This window comes from Lates calcarifer, linkage group LG6, assembly GCF_001640805.2.
Source record: "Lates calcarifer isolate ASB-BC8 linkage group LG6, TLL_Latcal_v3, whole genome shotgun sequence".
Taxonomy (NCBI): Eukaryota; Metazoa; Chordata; class Actinopteri; family Centropomidae; genus Lates; species Lates calcarifer.
The window spans coordinates 14,102,481-14,128,436 of NC_066838.1; the positions used below are offsets into that span (position 1 = coordinate 14,102,481).

The window sequence follows — 25,956 nt, forward strand, 5'->3', positions numbered from 1 at the left end:
GCATGTGAACAGCTGTGATATGTCCGACACTACCTGCTACGTGGTGAACGTGGATTCTTCACCATTATTTTACAAATTTCACACAGTGTATGTGATGCTTTTTTACATCTGCAAATTTAGCTGCTTTTCAAGACCTAGTGTTTCCTTATTTCAGAGCTGCCACGCTGCGTGCTCTTTGTTCTTCAAGACCTCAGCGAGAGCCAGTGACACCAGAGCGAGGGCTCCATCTCCTGGTGTGTGCAGCAAAGTGCTGAGGTGGAGGTACACAGATACTGGTAGACAACAAGGTAGCGAGGGGAGGAGACTCGCTCATGCATCTATGATCAGGGGCTGACACTGTACCGTGTACTGTCACATACAGATAAGTTTTATGGAGTCATACTTGATTCATTTCTTCTCTGTAGAGGACCACTGGGTGCATCCTGAATTGTGTGCTTCCATGTATGCAACCCCACCTTCACACACAAAGCTCATACACTCATTTTAATGCAAATGAAGGAAACACTCCAGAGAGAAATGGATGTGAGAAAAGGCACTACATCATGTCAGTACCAGATGCATATTACAAGAGAAGAAATGATATATCTGCATTCTTCCAGCTAGGTATCACCATATGTTCTCATGCTGATCACTCCGAGGCATTTTTTCCTTGCAGAGATTTTTTTTGGTTGCGCAACAAACACCCAACCATGCCTAATTCAAACCACATTAGGTAGCGGGTCTTGTTTCAGCTTTAGTCTCTTCCTGCCTTGTCCTTCACAATCAGACACCTCATCCTACTGCACTTGGCTTGCTATAACATGTCTGTTGGCCAGTGTTAAAAGTCATTAAGCTACTGTTTGTAGCCTTCCCACAAATTGGCATCTTTGAGACAGGTTTTTTCTTATCTATATCTAAAAAAGTCATTTAGCTTGAACATCAAAGTCTGAAACAGACAAAGCGAACGCTCCTGATGGAGAGATGTCTATGGCCCGGAGCAGTTTTGTGGAAAAGATCATATGCGTAATGTCAGAATGCAAACCATTTATTTGTCCTGTGGGAAATTTCATACCTCCTCTGCTGGCAAATAATCAGTTAAATCTTGTGGGGAAAATGGCCCTGAAAGTGTGAAATGCAGTTGTGGTGTAAATAGTGCAGTTTAATCAGTCTTGTGCGTGCACTGTGTATTTTGTGGTGCATCTCTGTCAAAGGAAAACATTCTGGGCCCAAAGAATCTATTGATTTCAGTTACTCAGCTCAGTTGAGAAAAGAGTAATATATTTGTAGGTCAAACATTAAAGTATAAATGCCCAAAACATTTTTTAAAATGTTCTCTGCCTCTTACACATCAATCACAGTTAGCAGGAGATAGCAGCTCATGTTAAACAAGGCAACAGTGTGTGTGTGTGTGTGTGTGTGTGTGTGTGTGTGTTTGCGCCTGGATGAAGGCATGTGGGTCCGTGTTCTTACATACATGGAGAGCAGTGTAGTCAATGAAACTATTATTGGCTCTGACCTGTGGACCTATTGTCTTGACTTTGCTCCAGTTTGATTCAACCCTTGAATCAGTGGCTCTTTATGGCTGCAGAGATAGCCTGAATGGAGGCTATGTTGATGCTACTCGCTAAGTGTTTTACTGGAGAAAGAGCAGTCAGAAAGGGAAAGGTAATCACTATAAACGGACTCCATTATCGCACCAGTTTACTGTTATCGCACCAGGTTGCTGGTATAATGAGGACAGCCTCTGTCTCAGCGTGTGGTTTTAGTGAGAGAGGGGGAAACATGAAGGTTAAAGAGGACAAGGTTTGCAGAAGTAGACAGCAGTAAATGTGATTAGATGAGATCCCCACCAAGGACATGGCAGGGAAGAGAGAGGGTTAAAATAGATCCCACCCATGGTGCCTGCCCAGACCCTCACTCTTCATCTAGATAGCCCCTGCAGCACCATCGGCAGCTCTGTGACTTGCTTTCATCCGCTAATTATAGTTGCACCATCATAAAAAACCAGCGAGGTAATTTATATTAATTATACAGGAATGGGTATAACAGTTTGAAACGCCATGGCTTGACATGCTGTACATAACATGCAGTAAAATTGTCAGAGACGTGTGGGCTAGAGCCTTGTAATTGATCGATGCATACAGTGAAAGAGTCGCTCTCTTTCTCTTTTGTGTGTGAGTGTGTGTTTGTGTGTGAGTGGACTGTGTGAATTAGAGTCAATAAATTATCATCATCTGTAAGCTTACAGAGTCTTTATGTCATAGTCAATGGGCCTGAGCACCCATCCAATGCCTTGCCCTGCTAAAGAGAAACAACGCTGGGGAAAACAATGACAGTATGTTGGATCCAATACAGTAAACATATTAAAGGAAGTGCCATTATATTGTCTGAGCAGGACAAAGGGCAAGACCCACATGATGTTTAATGACCCAGGGTATTAAAATTAACAAGGTTGTTTTACTTCTGCTGCTCTCATATTTCCACCCAGTGGATGATACTAAGATTTAACATAATGATATTAACATAATGTTTTGGAGAGCAGCCTAATTTGAAATGAAATCATCCCTTCCATCGTTTGTTCTTAAACTGCATTAACTCAGTCAGAAAAAACTAAACCACCATATCGACAGAATCATTGTAAACGTAGCCTTTTAAAATAGGTCATTAAAGGCTGCTCTGAATGCATGTGTTGGGGTGCGTGTGCGTGCAGAGAGAAGATGGTATTGGCCCAGGCCTGCTTCCTTTGCCTCGGCAGCATCTCAACAGCCTGATGTGGTTTATGGCCCCAGTTGCCCTCTCTGGGTCTGTTTATGGATTCCCATAGAATAGAGAATCATGGCCACTCCAGGAAAAGCCAGCCAAAAACAACACCTCCACCACTGCTCTCTTCCCTGCCTTTGCCATAACTCAACACACTGTTTATGTTTCTGAGGAGGAAAAAAAAGTATTCATAGTAATGACATAGGACGTTCTGATGCTAATGTTTAATTTTTTTTTGTTGATGTTAAGATAAAAATGTCACCACAAATGTGGCTGGTTTATTGGATGTCGTTACAGTTTGGTAAAAAAATTGTGGGCTTTGTTAAGGGAAAGCTTTTTTCTTTGGATTGGAATAGCATTGCCTTTGCAGGACCAGTTATTTTATGATACCTGTAAGATTTATTACATGAAAATGTTCAACTTTGATAGGATAATGAAAGTGCACCACCAAGGGCATTGTTAATCGAGGAAATATTCTACCTGATGTGTTTTCCCTCTGCTGTTTTCCCCACAGTTCTCCTGTGCCAGTGCAGTGCATTACTCTTTACTGAAAGCATACTTTAGAAGAGTGATAGTGGAGGCACTCTGGATGTGGAAATACTCTCTGGTCAGAACTGGTGCTGGTTAGATGCAGCAGGGGCCATGTTGTGTTTCTTTGTGGCTAGATGGTGAAAACAAAAATCCTCAAGCGTAGTTGCTCAGGTTTGCTGCACCGTAGGGCAAACTCTATCATCCTCTGAAGCTGCACAACTGGGGCACATCTGGTTAGTGGATGGGCTCAACTGGACCCTGGCTGACCCCTCCTCCAGACTGCTGTAATCCTCAGGGCAACGTGTAGCCGGGCGTCTGTCGCTGCAACTGATGGTGCCTTGTCATGACAGTCAGGGGTTACTGGGTTACTGCTGTTATCAAACAGTCAACACTAAGTTTTGGTCTAGCAATGATGCAAAAGAGCACTAAAGAAGGACCATCAGTCATTTTCACTGTAGACAGTCAACATCAGACACAACCCTGCTGGTCATAAAGCTTTATGGGTATTGCTGTTGGTGTTATTCAACTCCCACTGCATCCATCAGTCTGTTTCTTCTGTTTCTTCTTTTTCTCCTGGCCATGTTTAGTCTTGTTTTGCTCAAAAAAATCCCTCCACATGCTCTCCACTGTTTTACTACAGAACGCGTGTATGTGTTTTTGTAGCAGTGGCTAAAGAATGTAGAGAAAAGCATTTTCTGTGGCATACCTCTGAACCCTCAGTTTGTTCCCTCCTCCCTCTGTCATCCACTCTTTCTCACTTTCTCCCCTCCCTCCCCGTGGATTCCCCAGCCACACCACAACACCGTTAACAGAAGCGGCCCTGACAGATTTACTGCCATCGTCTTTCCATTGGCCGCCAGTGTGACAGCTGAGATTTAATGCCGTCTTCTCATTGGCCAAGCCTTGACAGGTGAATTTATGGCCGCACTGTGATTTGATGCCTCCTGCCTTTGAAGTGAGTTACAGCTCTGTCGCTTATAGGACACAGAAACGGTGTCAGGTTGCAATCGTAAAATCTTATCCCTGAAGGGAGGTGGCGCTGGAGTATAATAGTCCTGACGTCATGAGAGGAGAAGGGACCTTCTTGTGAGCACACAGGGAGAACAGAGAAATGTGTGATTGGATAAAATGTGAGGTGTCTTTCCAAAAAATGCTGTGAATGCCTTGCAGAGTATTCAGCTGATGCCAAAGAGAGCAATTCAATTGTACTACAGAGAGAGAGAGAGAGACAGAAATGGAAAACTCGTCTGCATGCATTCATCCTGCCTCTGATTTGAGGTTTTGCTACCTGAATGTGAATGTGCATTAGTCTAAGCTGTCCTATTCCCCTCACATTATACATCTCTTATGATCAGCAGGTTTTTGGTTGACTCAGAGGTCAGAGGATCCTAAATCACTATATCGCATAGCTGATCAACAGCAGCAAACAGCCAAAGTCACTTTGGCATCTGACTACTGTATCTGCTCACTGCAGCACCAGTGTTCGTGCAACGCCATCATCTATCTTCAGCCTATCTCTTCATCAGCCTAACAGTCTACCCTGACAGGATCAAGAGGAGCGAGAATGTGGCCCTGTAACAGCCTTGACCCACGGAAATCTCTAAGGGTAAATAGGATGGCTGCCCCTGCCCTGTCTATCAACCCCCAGTGAATTCATGCACCGTTTCCCTTGGATATCAAATCCCTCTCTTTACTCTCTCACTTCACACTTGAGGTCATCTGCTTAAGTGGAAAATTGTCTGAAAATGCAGAGACAAGAGGAAAGCCCTGGACTTGCCTTGTCAAGTGGGATTGCATAATTTCATAAAAGACCTTCTCGTGAACTTGATAACTTGGGGTTATGCAGCATGCCCTCTGACAATGTGCCATGTAAGAGAAAGAAAACAGGTTTTACATCTTAAAGAGACATGATCCCTCTGAACTCAGGGGAATGATGGATAGTTTGGCGGTGTGTTAGAAGAGGTTGAGAAAAATATACCTGTATCAAGTTAATTGTTTAACTGAGGTCTTTTCTGTAGGATCATGCTCTATTTGTCTTTGTCTTTGCAGTTCTGCTGCGTGTAGTATGACATTAGTTTGTAATTCTGACTTGTTGGACTGGTGAAACTATACTATTAGGAAGGCTTCTTTTACCAAATCTGCTGTTTTGAGGTCATGGGAAAAGCTTTGCTGAAAGTTGATATTCTGATAAAGAAGAAATTGATGTTTTTATATTTATCTCTCCCTAAGCGTTTTTCTAGTCTGGAGAAAACAAAGGTCGGGGTTTTCCATATAAATATGTCTTCTGACAGTGCAGTGGGATCACCAAAGTTATTATAATTCATTTTTAGAGCGAGGGAGAAGAAAGTCTGTACCAAGTGTCATGGCAAGAACCACAAATATTAACCTTTAGCTGGCATTATGATAAAAGCTAGGGCATTACCAAAGTCAGTAGGATACAGTATCAAATTTTGTGCCAGTTGCTCTAGTAGATCCCGAGATATTACTTATTGAAAACTTTGACCTACTGGTGGTGTTCAAGGAAAAGTCAGGGGAACACCAAACTCCGTAGGAATCATTCTCTGGGCAGTTGAAAAGGTGTTGAGATATTTCAGAGATATTTCGGACCGACTGACTGATTAACACTGCAATTGCTAGAGCTATGCCACCGGCATAGCTAAAAATGAACTTACTTGAAATACTGAAAGCAGCTACAAATGAGTTTGTTTTTCTTAGTCACCTACAGTATACCCGAGTCTGTTTAGACAGTTCTAACATGAAGAGATCTCTGTGAATTATTTTTTAAACCTTTATTTAACCAGGAAGTCCCTTGAAAATACAGTCTCTTTTTCTTGGTAGACCTGGCAAGTTGACCTCCAGAATCAACAGCCAGCAGCTGAATATTGACATGTCTGAATATCATGTCTTCGCTTGGTCAGAGCAAACTGCAAAAAAAGTTGTAGTTAACTCAGCTTAGCTCATCTTTCAATTTGTGTGCAATAATGACCATGTGGTGTCACTGACAAAGCCTTTAGAATCCGTCAGTTGATGATAACGAATCCTCCCAAACTATATAAAACTTTAACAGCATCGTCTCCTAGCCAACCGTAAATGATTAGAGAGCGGTTTGTATGAGGTTGAATAAGACCTTCCTCTTGGCATGTTGCCCCTTTTTAAAAGACTATTACAGACACGTAACACACATACGTAACATTAGAGGAAAGCAAACTGTTGAAAGTCTGAGGTGGTGCTTACATTCAGGGACCCACATTGCGGCTGGTGGGTTGTTCCTTTGAAGCATCTCAGTCCAAACATGTCCCAACAAGCAGTAGATTAATAGCATGGCGTAAGGCCAAGGCATGTTAATGTATCTGTCGAGGCTAAACGCACCTCTGTTGGAAAGTGATTTTTACACAGTCGGCAGGGCGCCGGGGTGTCCATCCTGTCAAGGGGAATGTGGATGACTCTTGGGCCAAATAAATCTTAACAACAAGGTCCTGCACAACTGAACTTGATCTTTGTGAATGCATCTGCATGCTGCAGACCCTTAGCAAAGGTGTCGCTGGCAGAGTAGGAAGCCCCCCATACTCAGCAGCCTCTGGGCCTCCTCAGTTCCTCCTCTCTTCGTGAGCATTAATTATCACTAACATTTTTGAAGAAGCAGCAGAAAATTGTGTGAATTATGAAGTATCATTGTCTTTGGATTGAATTAAAATTATAAGCTACAAATGCCTCAGACTGGGTAAAGTTAGACTCCTTTGAAGGAGCCATTTGTAAGTTTTGATATTGCTACATTGTGCGTGTTAGCATTAACAGCTGTTTCCTTATCAGTCTAAAAGAAACATTGCAAGTTCACCATCAAACTATCACTTCTTTTCTTCCACAGAAGTTAGCATGCTAACCAGCTAGACCCCTACTGGCTCACCCATCTCGTCACTCTCTGATAGCAACTCACCATGTCATCCAGTCTGCCCTGAAATAGTGTTACTTAGAGGGCGTATTCTAACCATCAAGCAGCCATCAGCACCACCCACTGTTAGCAAGAAACCATGTTCGGGGGTTCGGGCAAAACTTACTATTAGCCCCTTTAAAATCAGCAACCTCTCTACACTCTCACATTTCAGACAGAGCACACATTCTGACTTGTCATTATATCTCCGTTCTATACTTAAGTGTCCCAGTGAGCCATGACCCTGTGACGTGAGCTTGCATACACAGTACCAGGGCCATGAAAATGAAGCAGCCAAATGGAATTCAGCCATTATTTATCTTATTATTTACTCCTGTGCTTTTCCTACTGTGACATGTGAAGGTATCTTCCTCGAGGAAGGCGCCATAGGTCACATACTCAAACATTTTGACCAGGCTAATACAGTAATCTTTATCCCTCTGTTCTCTCCTATCCAATTTCTTTCTCTCTCACAGATTATTTGGACTTCATTACACCAAACTGCAAGAGGGTAATTTTGAAAATTCATGGTTGTAAACTTCACTGGAGGTTCATTTTCATGTATGAATATTCATGATTAGAATACATCAAAACATGCAAGTAGGCCGAACTTTACTTTTCCCTCGTTACCAGTCAGTGGGTGATGGCTTTCGCTTCTTTCCTCCCCTGTGTTATATTTTGAGAACAGGGAATGATATGCACAGGCTAATTAATCTTGTTGAGTTACACTAATTAGAAAAGTAGTGGCAGACATCTGAATATGGGACAGTTTGAAACATGATATGACAGAACAGCCCCCATCAGAGACATTTTGTGAGGCAGGTGGCTGGCAGACATTTCCTCTGTAACTTCCATACAATACAAGATTTTGGTAACAGTAACAATAATACCCTGGCACCCTATGGAAGCTGTATACACCAACTTTGTGTACATATTGGAAGACATTTTGTCCATCTTAGACTTGGGACAAATGGCTGCCATTTGCTGAGATGCTATTCTTTAATTTTGCACCACTGAAGTTCTCATATTGGTGCATGATGCCTTTTGGTTATAACTTAGACCAGGATTCAGTTACATACATAATTTATTTCTGAATAATAGCCCCCAGTATTAGAGAATATTACAATATTTGGTAATAATTAATAAGTAATGCATTCATACTTTCTCTGCTCATTGTTTGACAAGAACTTAAAATTTATGGCAATTTTTTTCATGTAATATCAAATAATTATTGAGCAAGAGTGATAAGTCAAATTGATGTTTCATAGAGCCATGGTTGGGTTAACATTAAAATGCATGTAAGTAAGTAGTGAGTGCACCAACGGTCACGTTCACAGTTTGCAGATTTCCTATTTAGCTGCTTTTCACATTTCTGTTTTTCATGTAGAGGAAAAGCAGCCGCTGTGTTCTCATTAATTGTTGTGTCTTGATTGCTGTTTGCAGCGAGCACTGTGTGTAAGTGAATGTTTGAGGACATGTTCACTTAGGTGTCCAGGAAAATGGGAGTAACCCGGACAGATGAATTGAAATTTTAATGATGAGCTGCACCACCACGCTGACGGCCATGGAACACCTCAGACAGCTTAAATATCACCGCTAATTAACACAGAGAGGTGGGCTGTCACAGGCATGATGGATGTTTGAGGTGGGGGGGTGGGAGGGTGGGCAGATCGCTGCTTTCAACCAACCAGCGATTCCTTTATTAATCAAAGCCTGAGATGAAAAGGCTCTCCCACACCTCGGGGAGAGGGAGATAGCAGGAGCTATTGTTGGGAGGGTTTCAATCATTTGCCGTGAGCCTGTGATGTATTTGATCAGGGGCCATCCAAACATTTGTAGGAGACAGAACATTTCTGCTGCTGAGCGCTTGTTTTTGTAAACCTCTGAACCACCCCTATGTTGACAGAGCCACAGTATGCGCAGTCAGCTGAGATTTACTGGTCGTTGGGGAAATTTCTGTTTGGAGGACCTATTTTTTTTATCCCTCTGACAGGAGAGGTGAGCACACAGAGAGTTAGCTATCAGTCTTAAAGAGTGCTCTCCTCCCTGATAGAGTGAGCCAGACAGAGCACAAGGCAGCACTCCTACACTTTACCTCTGGACTGACTCCATGATCAGTCTGTCTCACGGAGATGATTTCGAACCTAGATGATTTCAGCACTTTGTGTATGAAGATGGAGTGTTATCTCCCCCTCTCTGATCTCCTCCCCATCTACCTCACTTAAGGAGGTCCATTGTTAAGTGCCAGGGGCCTGTGGGTGCTGTAAATCAGGCTGCAGAGGGAGGGGATGTCTCCCATGGGGGAAAACGCACACTCCCAGCAGCCTCCAGGCTGATCTCATCCTGCCTATCTTAATGCTTTAATTAAAGAACTGGTCAATAGCAAAGAGGAAGGTGCTAAAGGGTATGATCTGCACCTCCTAACGTACGACTGATGTGGCAATACCCTCGCAGGCAGAATGACGGGGCAGTGTACTTGAGGAAATTCCATCCTCCTGCCTGAAGAATGTGGATATCAGCTATTACCACACAGACGGTTATGTCTCTTTGATCACCCACTTTGACAATAACACTTCTTAACAGCAACATTTTAAACAAATCATCTTTATACAAGACTGTCTTACTGACTCCACCGCAGATATTTTAGCAAGTTTTAAAATCAAACTGGATCTGCAAACTCGTAAAATGTGACTGTTTTCACCTAGACTACTTTTCTCTGCAAGTTCCAAGTAGTGGAAAGCAACATTACATCTGGGTCATAAATGTTCAGCCAAATCCAGGACACGATATAGTGATTGCTTCATAGGTGATGTGTATTGATCATCTGCTGTCTGGGTTTCAACAACTACTAAAAAACTACAGAATACTTGGTTGTGAAAGTACCATCTGTTTCTTACTATCTCAAGGAAGGTTGTAAACAGGCAGTGCCTTAGCATACACCTCCCTCTTGTGGCGCTGATGAGGCCCTCTACAACCCCACTCAATTGACATAACTGTGTTGCTGTGTGCTGTTGTGCTAGCTGATAAGTTGATGGTGATAAAAAGAGAATTCATCACTGGTCATGGGCAGTCAATTGCTTTAATTCACTTATTAACCAAAAGCTGGTTACAGCTTCCCAAATGGGAGAATTTGCTGTCTCCTATGATTGTGAATTGAATAAGTTTTGTTGAACAGTGGTCAAAAAAAAGGACATTTTAAGAATCTGGGCTCTGGTACAATGAGATTTCTTAATATTTTGTATTAATCAATTTATCTGAAGAAATATATTCAGAAATATATTCAGAATCAGTGGTTAAAATGGGTTTTATTTGTAGACTTGTTTGTGTGAGAAATGCCTTCTCTGAATACACACTAATACAGTGTGTTGATTCATTGGTCTTTTGACCAAAACTTTGTATGCAAGTAAACTGCAGGTGGAGATAGAGGCTGATATCAATCTTTTAGGTTATTTTTTATACACACCTGCCTCCCAAGGCTCATGTATATCTGTAGTATTTTATTTATTTTTAACAACTGATTTTTTAACATTCATAGAAGGTATGGAGTATCTGCATTTATCTCATTCGCATTAATCAGTTGTAGTATTTCACCTAGGTGTGCATAATCCAATAACAGTCATATAGTCATGGATGCCACCTGCTGATATGATTGGTGCATTACATATTTCTGAAATGTTCTCAAGTTTTTCTAGTTTTACAGATTCTGTAAGTAATGTGCTGGCTGAAGGCAGGTAATATTGTTGACAATATACACAATTTCATGTTGATTGAGGCTCAGTGGTGGGAAACAGAATAACTGAATGAGTAACAATAATTCATGGATATTTCATGTTCCCAGAATATTCTGCAATTACCACTGAAGTCAAGCTTTCTCGAAAATCAGTGAAAGGTGAAAATCTGACGTAGAATATGTGGACAACAAACACTTGTTTAAAAAGTGTAACAGCTTTATTGAGACTTGGGGCGCTAAAACTCCATTAACTACAGTATGATTGACTGAGTCTTTACTTCACACCCCTGAAATGACAAAAACAATTTGGGGCTAACATTAAAAAAATCTCTTAACCAAAACAAACAAAAAAAATATACAAGTTCCTCCAACAAATACATGCAAAAGAAAAATAAAAAAATATGCTGACTAATCATGGCTGCTATACTAAAAGGGCAAGAGTGTCAGCTCTTACTTTACTCCTAAAAGCAAGTTGAACAGTAACTGGTTGTGGCCTTTTCACTTGTCATAAGAAATCATCAGACTAAGAAGTATAACTTTGTAAATACTTTGATTTGCTTCTGGAGTGTAGGTCCCATACATACTATTATCTACCCCTAATACATTTTAAATATATATTAACTTCATAAACAGTAGACAGGTCATTGATGGGCTCCAAACTCCTTTCACACAATCTAAAAGCCCGACAGCAACAGAACTACCAGTCTACTATAAGACATGTTTTAGTCTAAACAAATAACAAATGTTAAAACTCCCGTCTTCCTTTACAATTGAACTACTATCTTCAGTCCAGTGTTTACAAACTGATTTGATCCTTTAGAGGCCTGAACATACAGTAATATAATGCAGAACATCATCATCATAGAAAACAATTATCATCTTCACTGAAGATGCTCAAGGTTAAACTGGAGATTAAATGACATGGCACTATATTGGGGTCACATTCAGTCAGGTCAGGACAGAGGTCAGCTCTCAAAATCTGTGTATGAGCCAAATTATTCTCTATGAAATGATCTGGACCATTTTCATGAACACTGAATTAAATTTGTCAGCATCAGGAAAATTTTCCCTGTACCGTCAGTGAAAATTATTTTAAGTCTAGGACTAGTTTTGATCCAGCTGTGTGCAAACAGCCATGCAACCATCAGTTTTGATGAGATTTCTAGGAACAGAGAGACAGTAAATGCATTGAATTTATATTGAGGGTGTTTTTACAGAAGCACTTTAGGAAACACCTCATTTTTGCAACAGACAAGTGGTTCCTACATCCGACTAACATTATTTAAAAAAACAAAAAACAAAAAGAAAGCTCACTAAATTTGTTCAAGAGCATCAAAAAAAATTGGGCTACTCCTACAAAATACCTGTCAGCCATCTACTGTATTTCAACAGTGTAACCTATTAAAAGTCAACACCCCTTTAAAACAAGGTACAGCAGTGAATGTGTGTGCCAGCAGTCACTACATGACTTGTCTAACACCGAGATTAGTTGAAAATGTAACATTTCAGGAGCATCTAGTTAACCTTTAGTGTTTCTGAACCTGTCTTTAGTGTTGTAGACTGTAGGTGTCTTCTTCTAGGCAGCACAGACCACAAGTCTGCTGACGTGTACATGGTTAGTAACCTAAGGAAAGCAAAATGAGCAGGATTTGAACACTAAAAAGTTACACAGTTCTTTGTTTGTGTCCTTTAGTGAATTGTCCATATGTAGTAACAGGCAACTCTGGGACTGACTGCAGGTCAGCAGGATACCCAAGAGGCTCTGCACGATACATTTGACAGTCCATGCAGTCACAAACACTTGCAACCTTGGCAGCGATTTCAAAAAAACACCTTCAACCTTTTTGATAAAATGAGATGTTTCCATTAAGTTATTGCCATAATACCATGATCTGTCGTCCAAGATTGTGAATTAGTCCTCCATCTTCTGCGTGCATCATGAACGTGACAGTAGATAGAAAAGTACAAAAATCCACTATCGAGCTCTGTGAATGAGCTGGTGAGAGCAAACTAAAGTTTGGTTGTGTTTAAGCTAGGCTGTTTTCAGGTTACAGTACTGTTGAGCTCCAATGTTCAACACTGCTGTTGTCTGTAGGGTCTTTGTGGGGGGGGGGGGGGGGGGTGTCAGACAGTTAGACGGTTGTTGGAAGGCTGTAAGGGGCTCCAGGAAGCTGGATGGGCAGATGCATCCTGTGAGTACTGGTTTTCCTCCTTGCTCATCCCAACCGTACACAGCCGCCGGTGCCTCAGCAGCCTGTCTGTCCGTGAGAAGTTCTGATGACAGACGGAGGAAGATGTGTGTTTGAGTCAGAGTGGCAGAACCACAGCTGGATTTGTTTATTGCTGTAAGATCCTGACTAAACTGCAGAAACCCAAAAGAACATGCAAAGCCAACCAGACATTGTAAAGATTAAGCGTGATTTCAGCCCCAAATTGGTCACCCCCAACTATTTTCAAATTGGAACAAATTTCTGCCAGACTGGTTTTTGTCTGATGTGCAGTTTGAAGGGAGTCACAGCACCAGATTAGTCAACTGAACAATTAAGGATCTGGCTCTCAGATGAGCGGTTGCATTTCTGGTGTGTCAGAAAATTTGGTAAGCTGTCTTGCAATTTGAGCAGTTCTCCAGTCCAATTTCGCTCATGACTGCTGCTAAAAGATCTGTTATAAACTGCTGTGAGCTTGTTTCAATGTTACTGAGGAAGTATTTTCAATGTTCTGGTTAAAACTTTAGCTTTGAGGCTGCTGTGATAAGAAATTCAGACCCGTCTGTATATGCCAGCCACGTGAAGCTCTATATTTTAGTTTTTTCTCCTCACATTTCATTCATTATAACCTTTTTTTTTATCAACATTGTTGAGGGTACGGTCATCTTATTAGAATAAACTTTCCTGGAATTTTCAGTTGACATAGAAAACATATCAAGTTTAATGAAAGAATGGATGACTGACCTGATGGCAGCGATCACACTGGTACGGCTTCTCTCCGCTGTGGACCCTCTTGTGTCTGTCCAGGTGGTAACGCTGGATGAACCGCATATCACACGCATCACAAGCAAATGGCTTTTCCCCTGTGAATAACCACATGTGGACCCTTTATCAGTATTTACCAAGACTTAGAGGACACGTCACTGGATGCATTTATTGCTTGCTCATAGATACTTAGTGTTATTAAAGTGATTTGTAATTAAAATGTTTTGTTCACAGTCCCCACAAATGTAAGGAGGGGTATGAATAAATATATAAAGTTAATACACATGCACAACATTCCACTTCATTTCTCAGTAAATAAATAGCATATGCACAATTTAGTACTGAAAATCATTTAAGGTGGTGTGTGTGTGCTTTTTTTGTAGTTTAATCCAGGCATGTGGAGCTTCAGAGGGGTGGAGGCTTACTATTCCCACATCTTCAAACTGGAGAAAGGCCTGAGGTGAAGGCATGATGTGCAAGTTCTCACCTGTATGTGTAAGTATGTGTCGCTTGAGGTGGTAGCTACTCCGGAAAGCTCCATAGCAGTGGTCACAGATGAAGTTCTTCTGGACTTTCAAGGAACTGTCATCATCCATATCGACTGGTGGAAGTATATGCTACCAACATTAAAACAATTAGTCAAATCTGAACTGAATATCAAGAGCAGATCTTTGCACCTATATTTACAAGTGTAGCTTTGAAACTTACCTCCACTTTCTCTTTAACTTTGTGAGATGATTTTTTGTGCTTTTTCTTGGGTTGCATATTCTGGTTTGTCTGCATGTCCTTTCCATCCATCAGTCTTGATGAGTGATAATCACCGTCTTTTCGGATTAGCTTTTGGAAGAAGTAAATTATAGGTATTAGTAGGTAAGATGCACTGCACCAAACAGTTTGCCACTGTGGAAGCTATTGAGCAGTACATGCTAAAATGTGATAGCTGACAACAAACACATATTGACACATACTGGGTGAAAACCACACACACACACACACACACACACACACTATAATAATATTGTCGTAATTAAAAATATGTCTTAGTAGAATTTACAGGTGTTAACAATTAATGTACATAAACAAACTGTCCTTTTATATTCTTACATCTACGTCACACTTTGTTGTAAACCATTTATTTAAGTTGATACACTGCTTAAAAATGCTAACTAGGGGGATAAATAATCACATATAGTCACATCATATAAAATGCAAAAATGCATTCATGTTTCCTATTGAGTCACAGAATTAGAGCTGCTTGTAGTTTTAAGGTTTGTTAGGTTTATTTCAAATGCATAACCTCTGTCTATTGACATCTTTAATTTAGTTCCTGAAAGCAAAGTTTAGAAGTTTTTGTCTCCAAGCAAAAGAAACAAAGAAGCTCCTGTGGTGGGCATGGAGCTGTGTGGGGCATCTCCCTCACCAGGGGTGGACAGCTCCCGCCTGAAGGATGGCCCATGTGGCTGTGGTGTGGTTGTCCATGGTGAACCTGGTGCCCGTGGTGGTTGTGGCTGTGCTGCGACTGGCTGTCAGGACTGGCCCTGTGCCCCTGACCCAAGGATGACATCATCTTCTTCTGGCCTGGGATGCTGTTGGCTTGCATCAGGGCCATGCTGGACAGCACCGCCTCGCAGCCCAGCAACCCAGCCTGGCAACACAAACAACGTGTCAGAGCAGACAGAGAGAGGGGGGCCGTAGGACTCCTCACAGAGACAGGGACTCACGGAGGAGGGGGAGGAGCGGGGTTGAGAAATGGGACTAACAGAGAAATGAACTGGCATCAGGACACACTAAAACCATGGTGGTGATTCTGGAGATGAAGACATCCACTGACCCATTTCATATGGTCTCGAACAGAGCTGTTGGAATGGTGTGTCATCGCCGTGGTTTGAATGCGTGTGTGTTTGGGGGAACAGAGGGGGCTTCACTCAGGATGAGGGGTGACAGAAGAGACCACACCCACCCAAATCATCAGGGGCCAAAGCCTGAAAGTAGAGGCATGACAATGTAAGGCTAATATTTTTACATGCTGGAATCAGGAGCTGGAAAAACCAGACCAGTGTATAGATTTAACAAATCATCCAATCTCGATATACAGTAAATTTAGGCCCAGCATTAAGATCTGTCATTTATCAGGCAATAAAGCCCCAATGGTTTGGTGCACACCACAAGTCACTGTGGTTGGCAGGAAAAACAACAGCCAGGTAGAAGGAAAAAAAAGGAAATCTGATGGAAAAAAGGAAAAAAAAAATCTTCAAAAACAAAAATACATCTGTGCAGTATGATACATCAATCAAACAAAATCAAACAAATGCTTCATATATGAAGTGATAATGAAAAGACAACTATCTAAAGTTGGCGTTGTAAGCACACAGCACAAAAGTTGCATTCTTAAGTTTCACTATTTAAGGCATCTTAAAATGAAATACAGGCAACATTATATATTATAAACTGGTTGAAAGCTATAGTTTATCTTAGTATAGCTGATTTGAGTTGAATTGAGTGACTTTTTTCTGTTGTCTTCTAGTCTAGTGAAGTGACAATGTGGTGGTATTACCTCCAGTTTCCGCTTTTATGTTCTATTCATAGTATTTTATAGACAGCTCAGCATCCAGTGCGCAGGAATGGACTAAAATACCTTTGAAAATATCAGACCTCTTGCGTAGTCAACTACCTACTGAACTAGTTCATAGAATCTGGGGTAGAAATTTTAATGCCCACTGCAACTAGTTCAATAAAGTAAAAGATCAGGAAAACTTCAGCTGTATAATGTATTTTTAAAATGTGACTATTAGAGAATGTGTTTAGAGTCCATCAAAACTTGTGTACAGACTAAATTCACCCTCTGTGTGTTTACATGCACGAGTATCCTGGCTACGATCAGGTTTTTGGAGTATCCCGCTGATGGTTTGCAAATATACATTACCCAGGTTTCTCATTATTCTCATTATTCTCATTAGTATCGTCATCTAAAGTTATATAGTAGTCAGTGCTACATTGAGTAAATATGGTAAATGATGTAATTATGATCAGCTAGCTGAGAGGGAAGGCCTGATCTGACAGTGCAGATCATGAAATGCCTTGTCACTCTTGAACTCGTGCTGTTTTAAGGACAAATGATGGTCACTCCAAACATTGATTTGTTAGTTTAGTTTTGCCTGTTTGCTTTATTTTGTATGGAGTTGATAAACAAACATTTTATTTTTAAAAGCACTTTACTGTTAGACCTTAAACCTTTTGCACTGTCCTGTAAACCTCTACAGACCATTCATGAACAATTTTAAGAGCACAGAAAAAACATGGTCATTCATCAGTTCAGAGTGACGTTTGCTATCGATCGATCCAAGTATCTCAAAGAGGAAAATGATTTGGGCTGTGAGTCGTTCTCATTTGAAAGCGTGTGGCTTTATGCTTTCGCAAAAACAAACAAAACAAAACGTTTCTTAAACAACATACACGCTAATAAAACGATGCCTTCAGCACTAGTGAATTGGCTATCGCCTAAAAATGACCGATATCTCGTTGGAAAAGTGACCATCCCTGAACAAGTGACGCTTTATTGATCTAACGGGACTGTACCAGGAGCACACTGGATGATTATTTGAATATTTATAGTACAAATTTAAAAGTGGGTTGTGGAGTGAAGAGTCTCTGCTGAACGAAACAGAAAAGGCTAACCAGCTAGCCGGCCAGTAGTTGGGTTTCGGAACAACTCTTGTATGACTGAACCCCCACCCCCCGCCCCAGACAACACAACAACAGCCAGGCAGGGCGTGCGGGCTCCGCGCCGACCACAAAACAACTCCTCCCTCAGCAACTGCTGTCGTTAGAAACAGACGAGTGGCAGATTATAAAACACCTAAAGAGCCGCGAGATAAGTGTGTGGGAAACCAGACCGCTTACCTTTCGATTTTTTGAGTTTTGTAGATTATTGTTTCTTGTCGCACTTCCAATTTTTTTCTCAGTTTACAAACACTGACAGGAAACGCCACCGGAAGCGCTTCGTGGGGAGAGGCGCGATTGGTCGGACGCCCGGTCACGTGACTGAAGCGGGTGACCCACTTTTTCGGCCATGATTGTGAGGGAGCTGTGTAGGCTGCGTGGATGGGGGAGAAGGCAGTGGCGTAGCACACAAATACTGGCTCCTGTACATGTGCAGCCTCAGTGAGAGAGGGCCCTCAGGAGCACTGATGTTGTTAGATACAAGAAATAGTCCGTGAAACTATTTATTCAGCCAACAGTATTAGCTTACTTATAATGCTATTAATGTAAAATGTATCAATCTAAAGTACAGATTGATGTCTGCATTAATATGTCAAATTTCTACCTCGTAAGACGACAGAAAATTCCCTGTTAACACACCAGTTTTGAATGTAGAAATCTGACATTACTGCTGATGCCAAACTAGATGTATTGATCCAATTGGCAAGTTACATTTTCCTCAGTGTGACACCCCTGTGTAGAGGTACACAGATAATGATGAATTGATTTGTTGAGCAACAGAATGCAGCTATTTTAATAACTGAGTAAATTTACGTCATTTCCCCCATCAAAAGGCCAAACATCTGATGTTTCCAGCCTTTCAAATATGAGAATTTGTCATTTTCTTCGTCTGACATTTCAGTTCTTTGAAGCCACAGTCATTTGACATTTATCAAAAATTATGACACTCTCTTTTTAAAATGTATTTATTTATTCATTCATTATTAATCTTTTGGTTTCTGGTTTTCAAAACTCACAGCCTATTATCTGTGGATGGACAAGGCCTTCACATTTTATAAGGTGTGATTTCGGTCACAAATCGTTTCCCAGTCTTTCAATTTCATTGAGAAAGAAGTCCATGTCTTTCTGTGAGACGAGGGGCGAGAACACAATCACACGGAAAAAGTTGACTCTGTTTCCCAGAGGTTGGTAGCCAACCATCATTGTGCCTTGTTTCATCATGCGTTCCTTGATGACTGGAGCAACCTGTGAATTTAAAACAGGAACAGAAAAACATGCAGTTATCTTGAAGAATAGGACGTGGTAAATACCTTAAAGTTGAATAATTAAGAAGTTGAATTTGAGTGCTTAAACATGGAGACTATTACTGATGTAATATAGAGATTTACTTTTGCCAGTCTGTCCTGGTAATCTGCATTTCCTTCCTTCCCCCTCAAACTGGGTGGTATATACCAGAAGCATACATTCACAAACTCTGGCTGTCCATGGAGACAAACACAGACGCAAGTGATCAGAAATTTGCAAAGAAAAAACAATTTCCCTTTCTCAGTATGCTTGAGATAATTACGTACCTCACCCAAAATATGGAACCCTTCTCTTTTCTTCATCTGCTCCACCAGATACCTGTAGGAATAAGTTTTAACATTCTGTTGGCCTAGGGACAGAACTCGTGCGTTGACAACGTTGGTTGTGTTTGTTCAAGAAGATGGAGATTGATTGTGGTAGATGAAGACTAAGTGAATGAGGGCAACACAAACTCAAATATTCCTTCTTCCTCAATGTTTTAATTCAGAAAAATTAACACTTAAAGTCACTAATAATGCATTAAATTAATACAACTTGAGAAAACTGAAAGAGAAAAACAGATGTTTAAACTGCACCTCTTAAGGATGAGATCGTTTTGTATTTACTACTTGAATTGAGGCATGTGTGGTGCCACAGCTGCATACTTTATTTACCTTATGTGGATAAAAGCTCTGTCTACGCGCTCTGCCAAGCCATCAGAGCCGACAGCTTTCCACATCAACCACAGCTTCAGACAGTCCACCTTGCGGCTGCACTGCACAGACTTATCCCCGATGTCCAGATTGACGTCATAGAACTTGTCTTGCTGGAAGAGGTATGTGGCGTTGGCGCTGTGGCACTGCTTCAGCAGGTTCTGAGAGAAAGTAGAACAATTGTTTTTTTCAAGTACAAAAACCATAAGACAACACGATGTGTATCAGGTAATTCTGTTGCCTTAAACTTGGAAGCCAAACCGTTGTATCCTGCAGCAGCAAGACAGAACACTGCAGGCCAGCCACCAGCATCTTGTGCGGATTCCAGGCTACTGAGTTTGCTCTTGTCACACACACACACACACACACACACAAAATAAATCCTATATATAATCACATCTTCCCAACTTTTTATCTTTACTTATGCAAAGGAAAAGTGCTGCCTTCCTCATAATGTAAAATGCATCTCCCAGGCCTGCATAGTAATACCTGTCAACCCCTTTCATCAGATGTCTGTGTTGCTTGGAAAAGAGCACACTCCCTCCCCAGGCAGCCTGTAACAAATGACAGAAAAACAGACAAACCTCTGCATGGTCTTAAATTTTAATGAATACAAGACAAGCTTACACAAAAGCAAGGCTTGTCAACAGACATCGATTTTTGTCTCCCGCGGGGGGACTCACGTCTACGTGCATCCAGAGCTTGTGTTTCTGGCAGACATCAGCTATGTGGTCCAGTGGGTCAAAGGCACCCTGAACTGTGGTCCCTGATGTGCAGCTGACAAGGAATGGCACTGCACCCTGGGAGAGACAAAATGAAGGTGAATGCAGTTACCTTGAATTCTGTGATTTCTGGTTTGTCGGACAAACAAGATGCACCAGTTTCATGGTTGGTTGGTGAACCACAGCATGTCATATCTAATATTATCTGAGTACTTGCTTACCTGAGATTTTGCCAGCTCTATCTTTTCATCCAGGTCAGCTGGAATCATGCGCCCCCTGCAGCACACCAGAGAGTGAAGACTTAAGGTAAAGAAATATCAACAAGGTATGATTGTGATAGGAACCTGAAAGCCATAATGAATAAAGCCGCAACCAACAATTATTTTCATTTCTTAACATTTATTTTCGTTTCTATTATAGACTTTTTTAATTTTCAATTCCATTTATATTATCTATTTTATTTTTATTCTTAGGCTCATCTTTTAATCTATAAAATGTAAGAAAATAGCTGAATAATACCCTAATATATTCCTAGAGCCCAAGGTTGCATGTTCAAATTGCTAATTTTATTGGACCAGCAGTCAAAAACCCAAAGATCTTCAACTTTACATTGACATAAAATGGAGAATAGGTATAAATCCTCACATTAGAGAATCTGGAATCAGAGAATTTCTGGCATTTCTGCTTAATAAATGGCTTAAATGATAAAGTGATTATGGAAGTTGATCAACCAATTTAGTGATTTTCAATTGTTTCATTTCTCACAATAAACAATACATTACCCATCATCCACTTTCACCAAAATGACGTTGTCGGTCCCCAAACCCAGATATGCGGCCCCTTTCTTCACCGAGTAATGGCTCTGAGAAAAACACAAAGAATGCTTCTTTTAACCCATGTTTACAGCATGTAGAGACAACAACGTGAACACCTTTTCTAAACCCTCATTCTCTGTCTGTATTCTCAGTCCCTCAGATGTGCAGTGCAGCCGTTTCTAACCTCTGGAGATGTAAAGACAGTTAGCTGTGGGAGACCCCACAGCCCCTGGCTTTTGACCTCTGGGAAGAGTCGGTAGCGTGCGAGGTTCATGGCGTACATGTTAGAGGTTGACCCCCCAGGGCAGAAGATACCATCACCTTCTGTCCAGCCCACCAGCTGACGCAGCCCTCTCAAAACCTCAGTCTCCATCAGCACGAACACAGGGGCCACCTCATAGGTGAAACTGCAGGTAACAATACATTAATTTGACATCTCAAGTGACTTGTTACTCTCCAGATTCAGAGGTTATGTACAAAACATGTGATCATCTAACAAAATGATGCACTGTTATATATTAAACAACCAATTAGTACAAAATTACTTCCATCTTGATCACAATAAAATGCTCTTATATATATTTATACATCAATGATAATCAATAACATAGTATATGCAGTATAATATAACACAGTGAAAGGGTCATTCTGCAGCAGCTACTTTTACCTCGATACTTTCACTACTTAGTGACATTTTGATTGCAAGATTTAACTTAAAACCGAGTGTTTTTATTCTAGTTATTGTGACTTATACTCTGACAGGTTAGTGTTGAGAGCCTCGGTGAGAAATCGTCCAGCCAAGGAATGGTAGTCCACTCCGCCATACTGCTGATTAAAAAAACGTGGGTGACCTGAAATAAGCCGTAAAAAAGAGAAAAATTAGTGAATAAATGTAAAAAGGTTATTCTATTCAACTGTTTCACCTATCTCTGGCAGCCTTACTTGTCTTGATGCTGTACTTAGCAACATCTTTTACTCTCTGCAGGAGCCTGTGCCGTGGCTCCCCTGTCGCCCTCAGCTCCAGATCCAGCAGCAGAGCCAGCTCCTCCGGCTCCTTCCACTCACAGACCTGCAGGAAGAAACAAATGGATTGTGAGTTTTGTTCAGAATAATCAGTGTAATCTGACAGGACTGTAATTTTATGGCTTGGCGAGAGACCTTCTCTTTGATATCTGTGCCCTTGCGGAGCACCTCCTCCATGATAATTTTGAAGGTTTCATTCAAGAAGTGTTGACCCTCTGAGTGGTCAATAAGAGGCTCATTCAGGTCACAGAGACTAGCTGGTTCCTTGGTTTGCATATCTGCTGCTGTTATAACAAACACATAAAGAGTCACTTCCAAAAGTCAAGAGTTAAAATATACATATGTATACAGCACACCATACTCACCTGAGAATGGAAACATATTTGCCATATCCACAGTTTTTAAAAGCTTCACTACTCTATGCTGACTGAGCAGACTGTAGAATATGGCTGTAAAGCAAAGGTACAGTGTGGAGGGAGCAGGAGGGAGCCACCTTTGTCCCAGACTAAGTTAATTAATGTCTGAAATGAGGTAACGGAATGTGGGAAACAACAGAAAAGGCAGGAACTTCTGATTTATTAGATTCTTTCACAGAAAAGAGAGTTCAGTGGTTTTATCAATACACAAAATCATGATAAATACACATGTGAATTTATCATGATTTAAAGAAGAATTGTGCATTTCATAAAATGTAAAAGAGATTAACTTGTCATATTTTTTCAGGGAAGAAAATTCTTAGATGCAGCAACATATGCATTTGTGTGTCTACTCTCCTTTGACTGTCACAGATAGGTTGACACAATGTGATGTAAGGTGTGTTTATTCAGAGCCAAACTGGACATTTATGAAATGTTGAGCTGAGTTGAGAGAAACAAAACATGGGACAGAAATATGATGTTATCCTCCTCTTTAAATGCCCGAGTGTGTTAATATTAAAATGAAATGAATTTCCTTGACTGGAAGAAGAATAAAAATCCCTACTACAGACACTAACAATGGAAAATACAAACACCTCTTTCAAAAACATTTCAGGAAAAAAAAACAAAAAAAATATTATAAGACTCAGAAACAAGTTTATTTTTCAAGTAGGATTTTTACATTTGATGCATAACAATCAAATGTAAAAAAAAAAAAAAAAAAGTGGAAAATTACCAAGAAAGATGAAGCAATTTCTGTCTCTACAGTAGAGAAGATGTCTAACAATAGAAAATATACAATAAAATCTGAAATAAAAATACAAAACCATATAAAATACAATTATCATCATATGAAAAACATGTATGAGTCTGTATTGATCCCATAAAATAGCTTCAAGTGTTTCTTTTTTCCTGACATGGAAAGGTTTTCAGTCTCAGCAGGGACTACCCAGTGAAGTCAGTGTCCAACAGAAAGTCAATTTTGTCAGGAGGCAGTGCCCAGTCATCCTGACTGAGCAGGGAGTGCAGGTGAGCTGCGGTGGCTTTTTCCCTCTGGCAGGTTCTCCAGTAGCGCAGCATGGCGAATACTCGCTCCACGTGGAGAGAGTTATCCTCCTCAAACTGCTCCAGCTTCACAGAGGGGATGTCCAGAGCCAGTCTGCCAACCTCCCGCCAACATTTGCCAATGGCACGTGCCACGATCATCAGCTGCTTCTCTGTCACTAAGCAAGAGCCTGTGCGATGAGACAGAGGCAGATAAAGTATGTGGTGATCCCATAATGTTTTACAAGAAACAGCTTTGAGTGTAGTGTGACTCACCACTGTTGCTGCTCTGTTTGGCTGGAATAGTCTCTTGTAATTCAGGAGCTTGTTTTCTCTTTCTTGTTGTTTCTTGTTGTGTAAATAGAGAAAACTTTTATATATAACATATTAATCTAACAGTATCTAAGAATGAGATTTCTGAAAAATAATGAGCAGACTATTCTACCTGATGAAGGTGTGCTGACTTGCAGATCCTTGACAAAATGAAGCAGTGGGAAGGTTTCCTGTAGTTCCTGGTCCTTCAGGAGTTCCAGGAGACCCTGTGCTTTTGCAGGCCCTCTCTGGATGATATGATCCAGAAGGTCTGTCACCTTCTCACTAGGAACACGGCAAGATTTCACCTTCTCGTAGCCTTGAGGAGACAGCAGATTGCGGGAGTCTGCATGCTGCAGCACAAAGTCAGCGTCACCACTTAGAATTTCTATAAGCTTGGCCTTCTGGCTTCTAAGTAGCTGGATAAATTCTGCTGGTTCTTCAGCCATGACTGAATGACTCACTTAAATCAGCTCCTGAGGAAAAAAGAAAAAGACAGTGACAAAGAATTCTCTTAATACTAGCACAGATCAAGTCTGACATAACTGTGAAACAATACATGCAGTAGTCAGTCATTTTCCATTTAGATAAACATATTCCTGGAGGAGTTTTTTTGTAATGAACATGGCTGTAGCTATAAGATATGATAATATTCTCACATTTATTTGAAGTAGCACTCCCAAGACCACTGCAGCATGTCCCTATTGACAGCTATTACCTATGACCAGTAAGCAATATGCTAACAGATCATTGAAGCTATCTAAGAATAAGGTTATTGGTAGACACTGGCATATATTGTCTATATTGTCATAGTGAGGTCATAACTATGCTGCTGTCTACTTACTACTACTACTCGCTGCTTGTGAAAGCTCCACCCAGTAGCTTTGGTCATGAAGTATGTACAGTGGTAAAAGAAATAAATCACTCCCTGTTCATTCAAGTATGTGACCCACTGGCAAGGCTGGTAATTGCCAGGAGGGCCCAGACCTCCAGAGGCTCCAAAGCATGTTTACCCCACATCATTTTGGTCTACATGATTAGATTAATTATACATTTGTTATTAATTTGCACCACTTAAGTAAAATATTAACTATGACATGTCCTCCAACCTGTAGCCTTGCTCATGTAGGAAGATGACTGTTTTAGTTTGTTTGTTGCTTGTGTGTTGTAATGTAGTGTTTTAATATTATTGCTTTATTTTATTTTTTAGCTGTGCATCTAGTAATTAGTAATCAGTACATCATAGAAGTAGGGGTTAATAGGGAACCAACAGCTACTTTACGGCCCTATAATAAATTAATCCGACAACACTCAACGTGAAAGTCGTGTATGTGTTCACTTATTTTTTAAACAGTCTTTGTTACATCATGAAATTACATGACAACAGTGTTTATATGCTTCGTTACAAAAAGACAACGAAGCCCCGCATTCAGCAATCCCATCAGGGTCTCTCGTGCTGATTATTTTTCATGTCTGGACTTCCTGGTTTCCTGACAGGATACCTGCACTCTGCATTCACATCTGCTGTCGTCCAGCTCCAGATGCGCTTTACACACTCTGACACCGAGCAGTTTCATTTAACAAACATAATGCATCCTCTCGACACTCTTACCGTTTATTGTAACAACTACAGAAAAAAAAAATTGCGATTAAACAAAAAACCTTTTTTGCAGACAAACAGAAAACATTTCCCCTGTTTACTTGGTGTGAATCACACAACAAACTTCCTCGTTTCTTTCCTCCCGCTGTGTTTTCTTCGTCTGTTCTTCAAAAACCACAGCTGAACCAAAGACTGTAGACAAACGCATTGGAAATATAGATTAGCAGCATTTTATCTGTGTGCTTCCATCTAGTGGGTGGATGATTAAACTGCAGCCATCTGCCCCTGCTGTGAGGGTTTGGTGACATCTGGTGGGATTGAACATACACTGCACTCTTCAGAGATCTTTTATTGAAGAAAAGTATTATAAAAAGTTTTGTTTTACACTTAATAAACACACATTTCTC

General features: G+C 40.8%; 2 protein-coding genes across 3 annotated transcripts; both read right to left on the minus strand.

Annotated features, from left to right (window-relative positions):
• Nucleotides 1–11,124: 11,124 nt before the first annotated feature.
• Nucleotides 11,125–17,924, minus strand: znf740b (zinc finger protein 740b). Of its 2 annotated transcripts, XM_018666096.2 has the most exons (7): nt 17,801–17,921; nt 15,732–15,882; nt 15,321–15,545; nt 14,609–14,737; nt 14,388–14,517; nt 13,880–13,998; nt 11,125–13,202 (listed from the first exon to the last, which is right to left on the minus strand). In XM_018666096.2, exons 2-7 carry the CDS (start codon nt 15,774–15,776, stop codon nt 13,053–13,055), a joined length of 798 nt encoding a protein of 265 aa, XP_018521612.1. In that variant the 5' UTR covers nt 15,777–15,882; nt 17,801–17,921; the 3' UTR covers nt 11,125–13,052. The 2 variants fall into 2 exon arrangements, with proteins under 2 accessions (XP_018521612.1, XP_018521613.1); XM_018666097.2 differs by lacking the exon at nt 15,732–15,882 and having other exon boundaries at nt 17,801–17,924.
• A 672-nt stretch (nt 17,925–18,596) lies between these two features.
• On the minus strand, nt 18,597–25,730 carry csad (cysteine sulfinic acid decarboxylase). Its single transcript, XM_051071215.1, has 15 exons — nt 25,562–25,730; nt 24,035–24,425; nt 22,313–22,458; nt 22,097–22,223; nt 21,915–22,005; nt 21,339–21,561; nt 21,122–21,201; nt 20,561–20,615; nt 20,301–20,417; nt 20,107–20,171; nt 19,879–19,960; nt 19,579–19,778; nt 19,192–19,243; nt 19,009–19,098; nt 18,597–18,865 (listed from the first exon to the last, which is right to left on the minus strand). Exons 2-15 carry the CDS (start codon nt 24,396–24,398, stop codon nt 18,692–18,694), a joined length of 1,866 nt encoding a protein of 621 aa, XP_050927172.1. The 5' UTR covers nt 24,399–24,425; nt 25,562–25,730; the 3' UTR covers nt 18,597–18,691.
• Between the last annotated feature and the right edge of the window lie 226 nt (nt 25,731–25,956).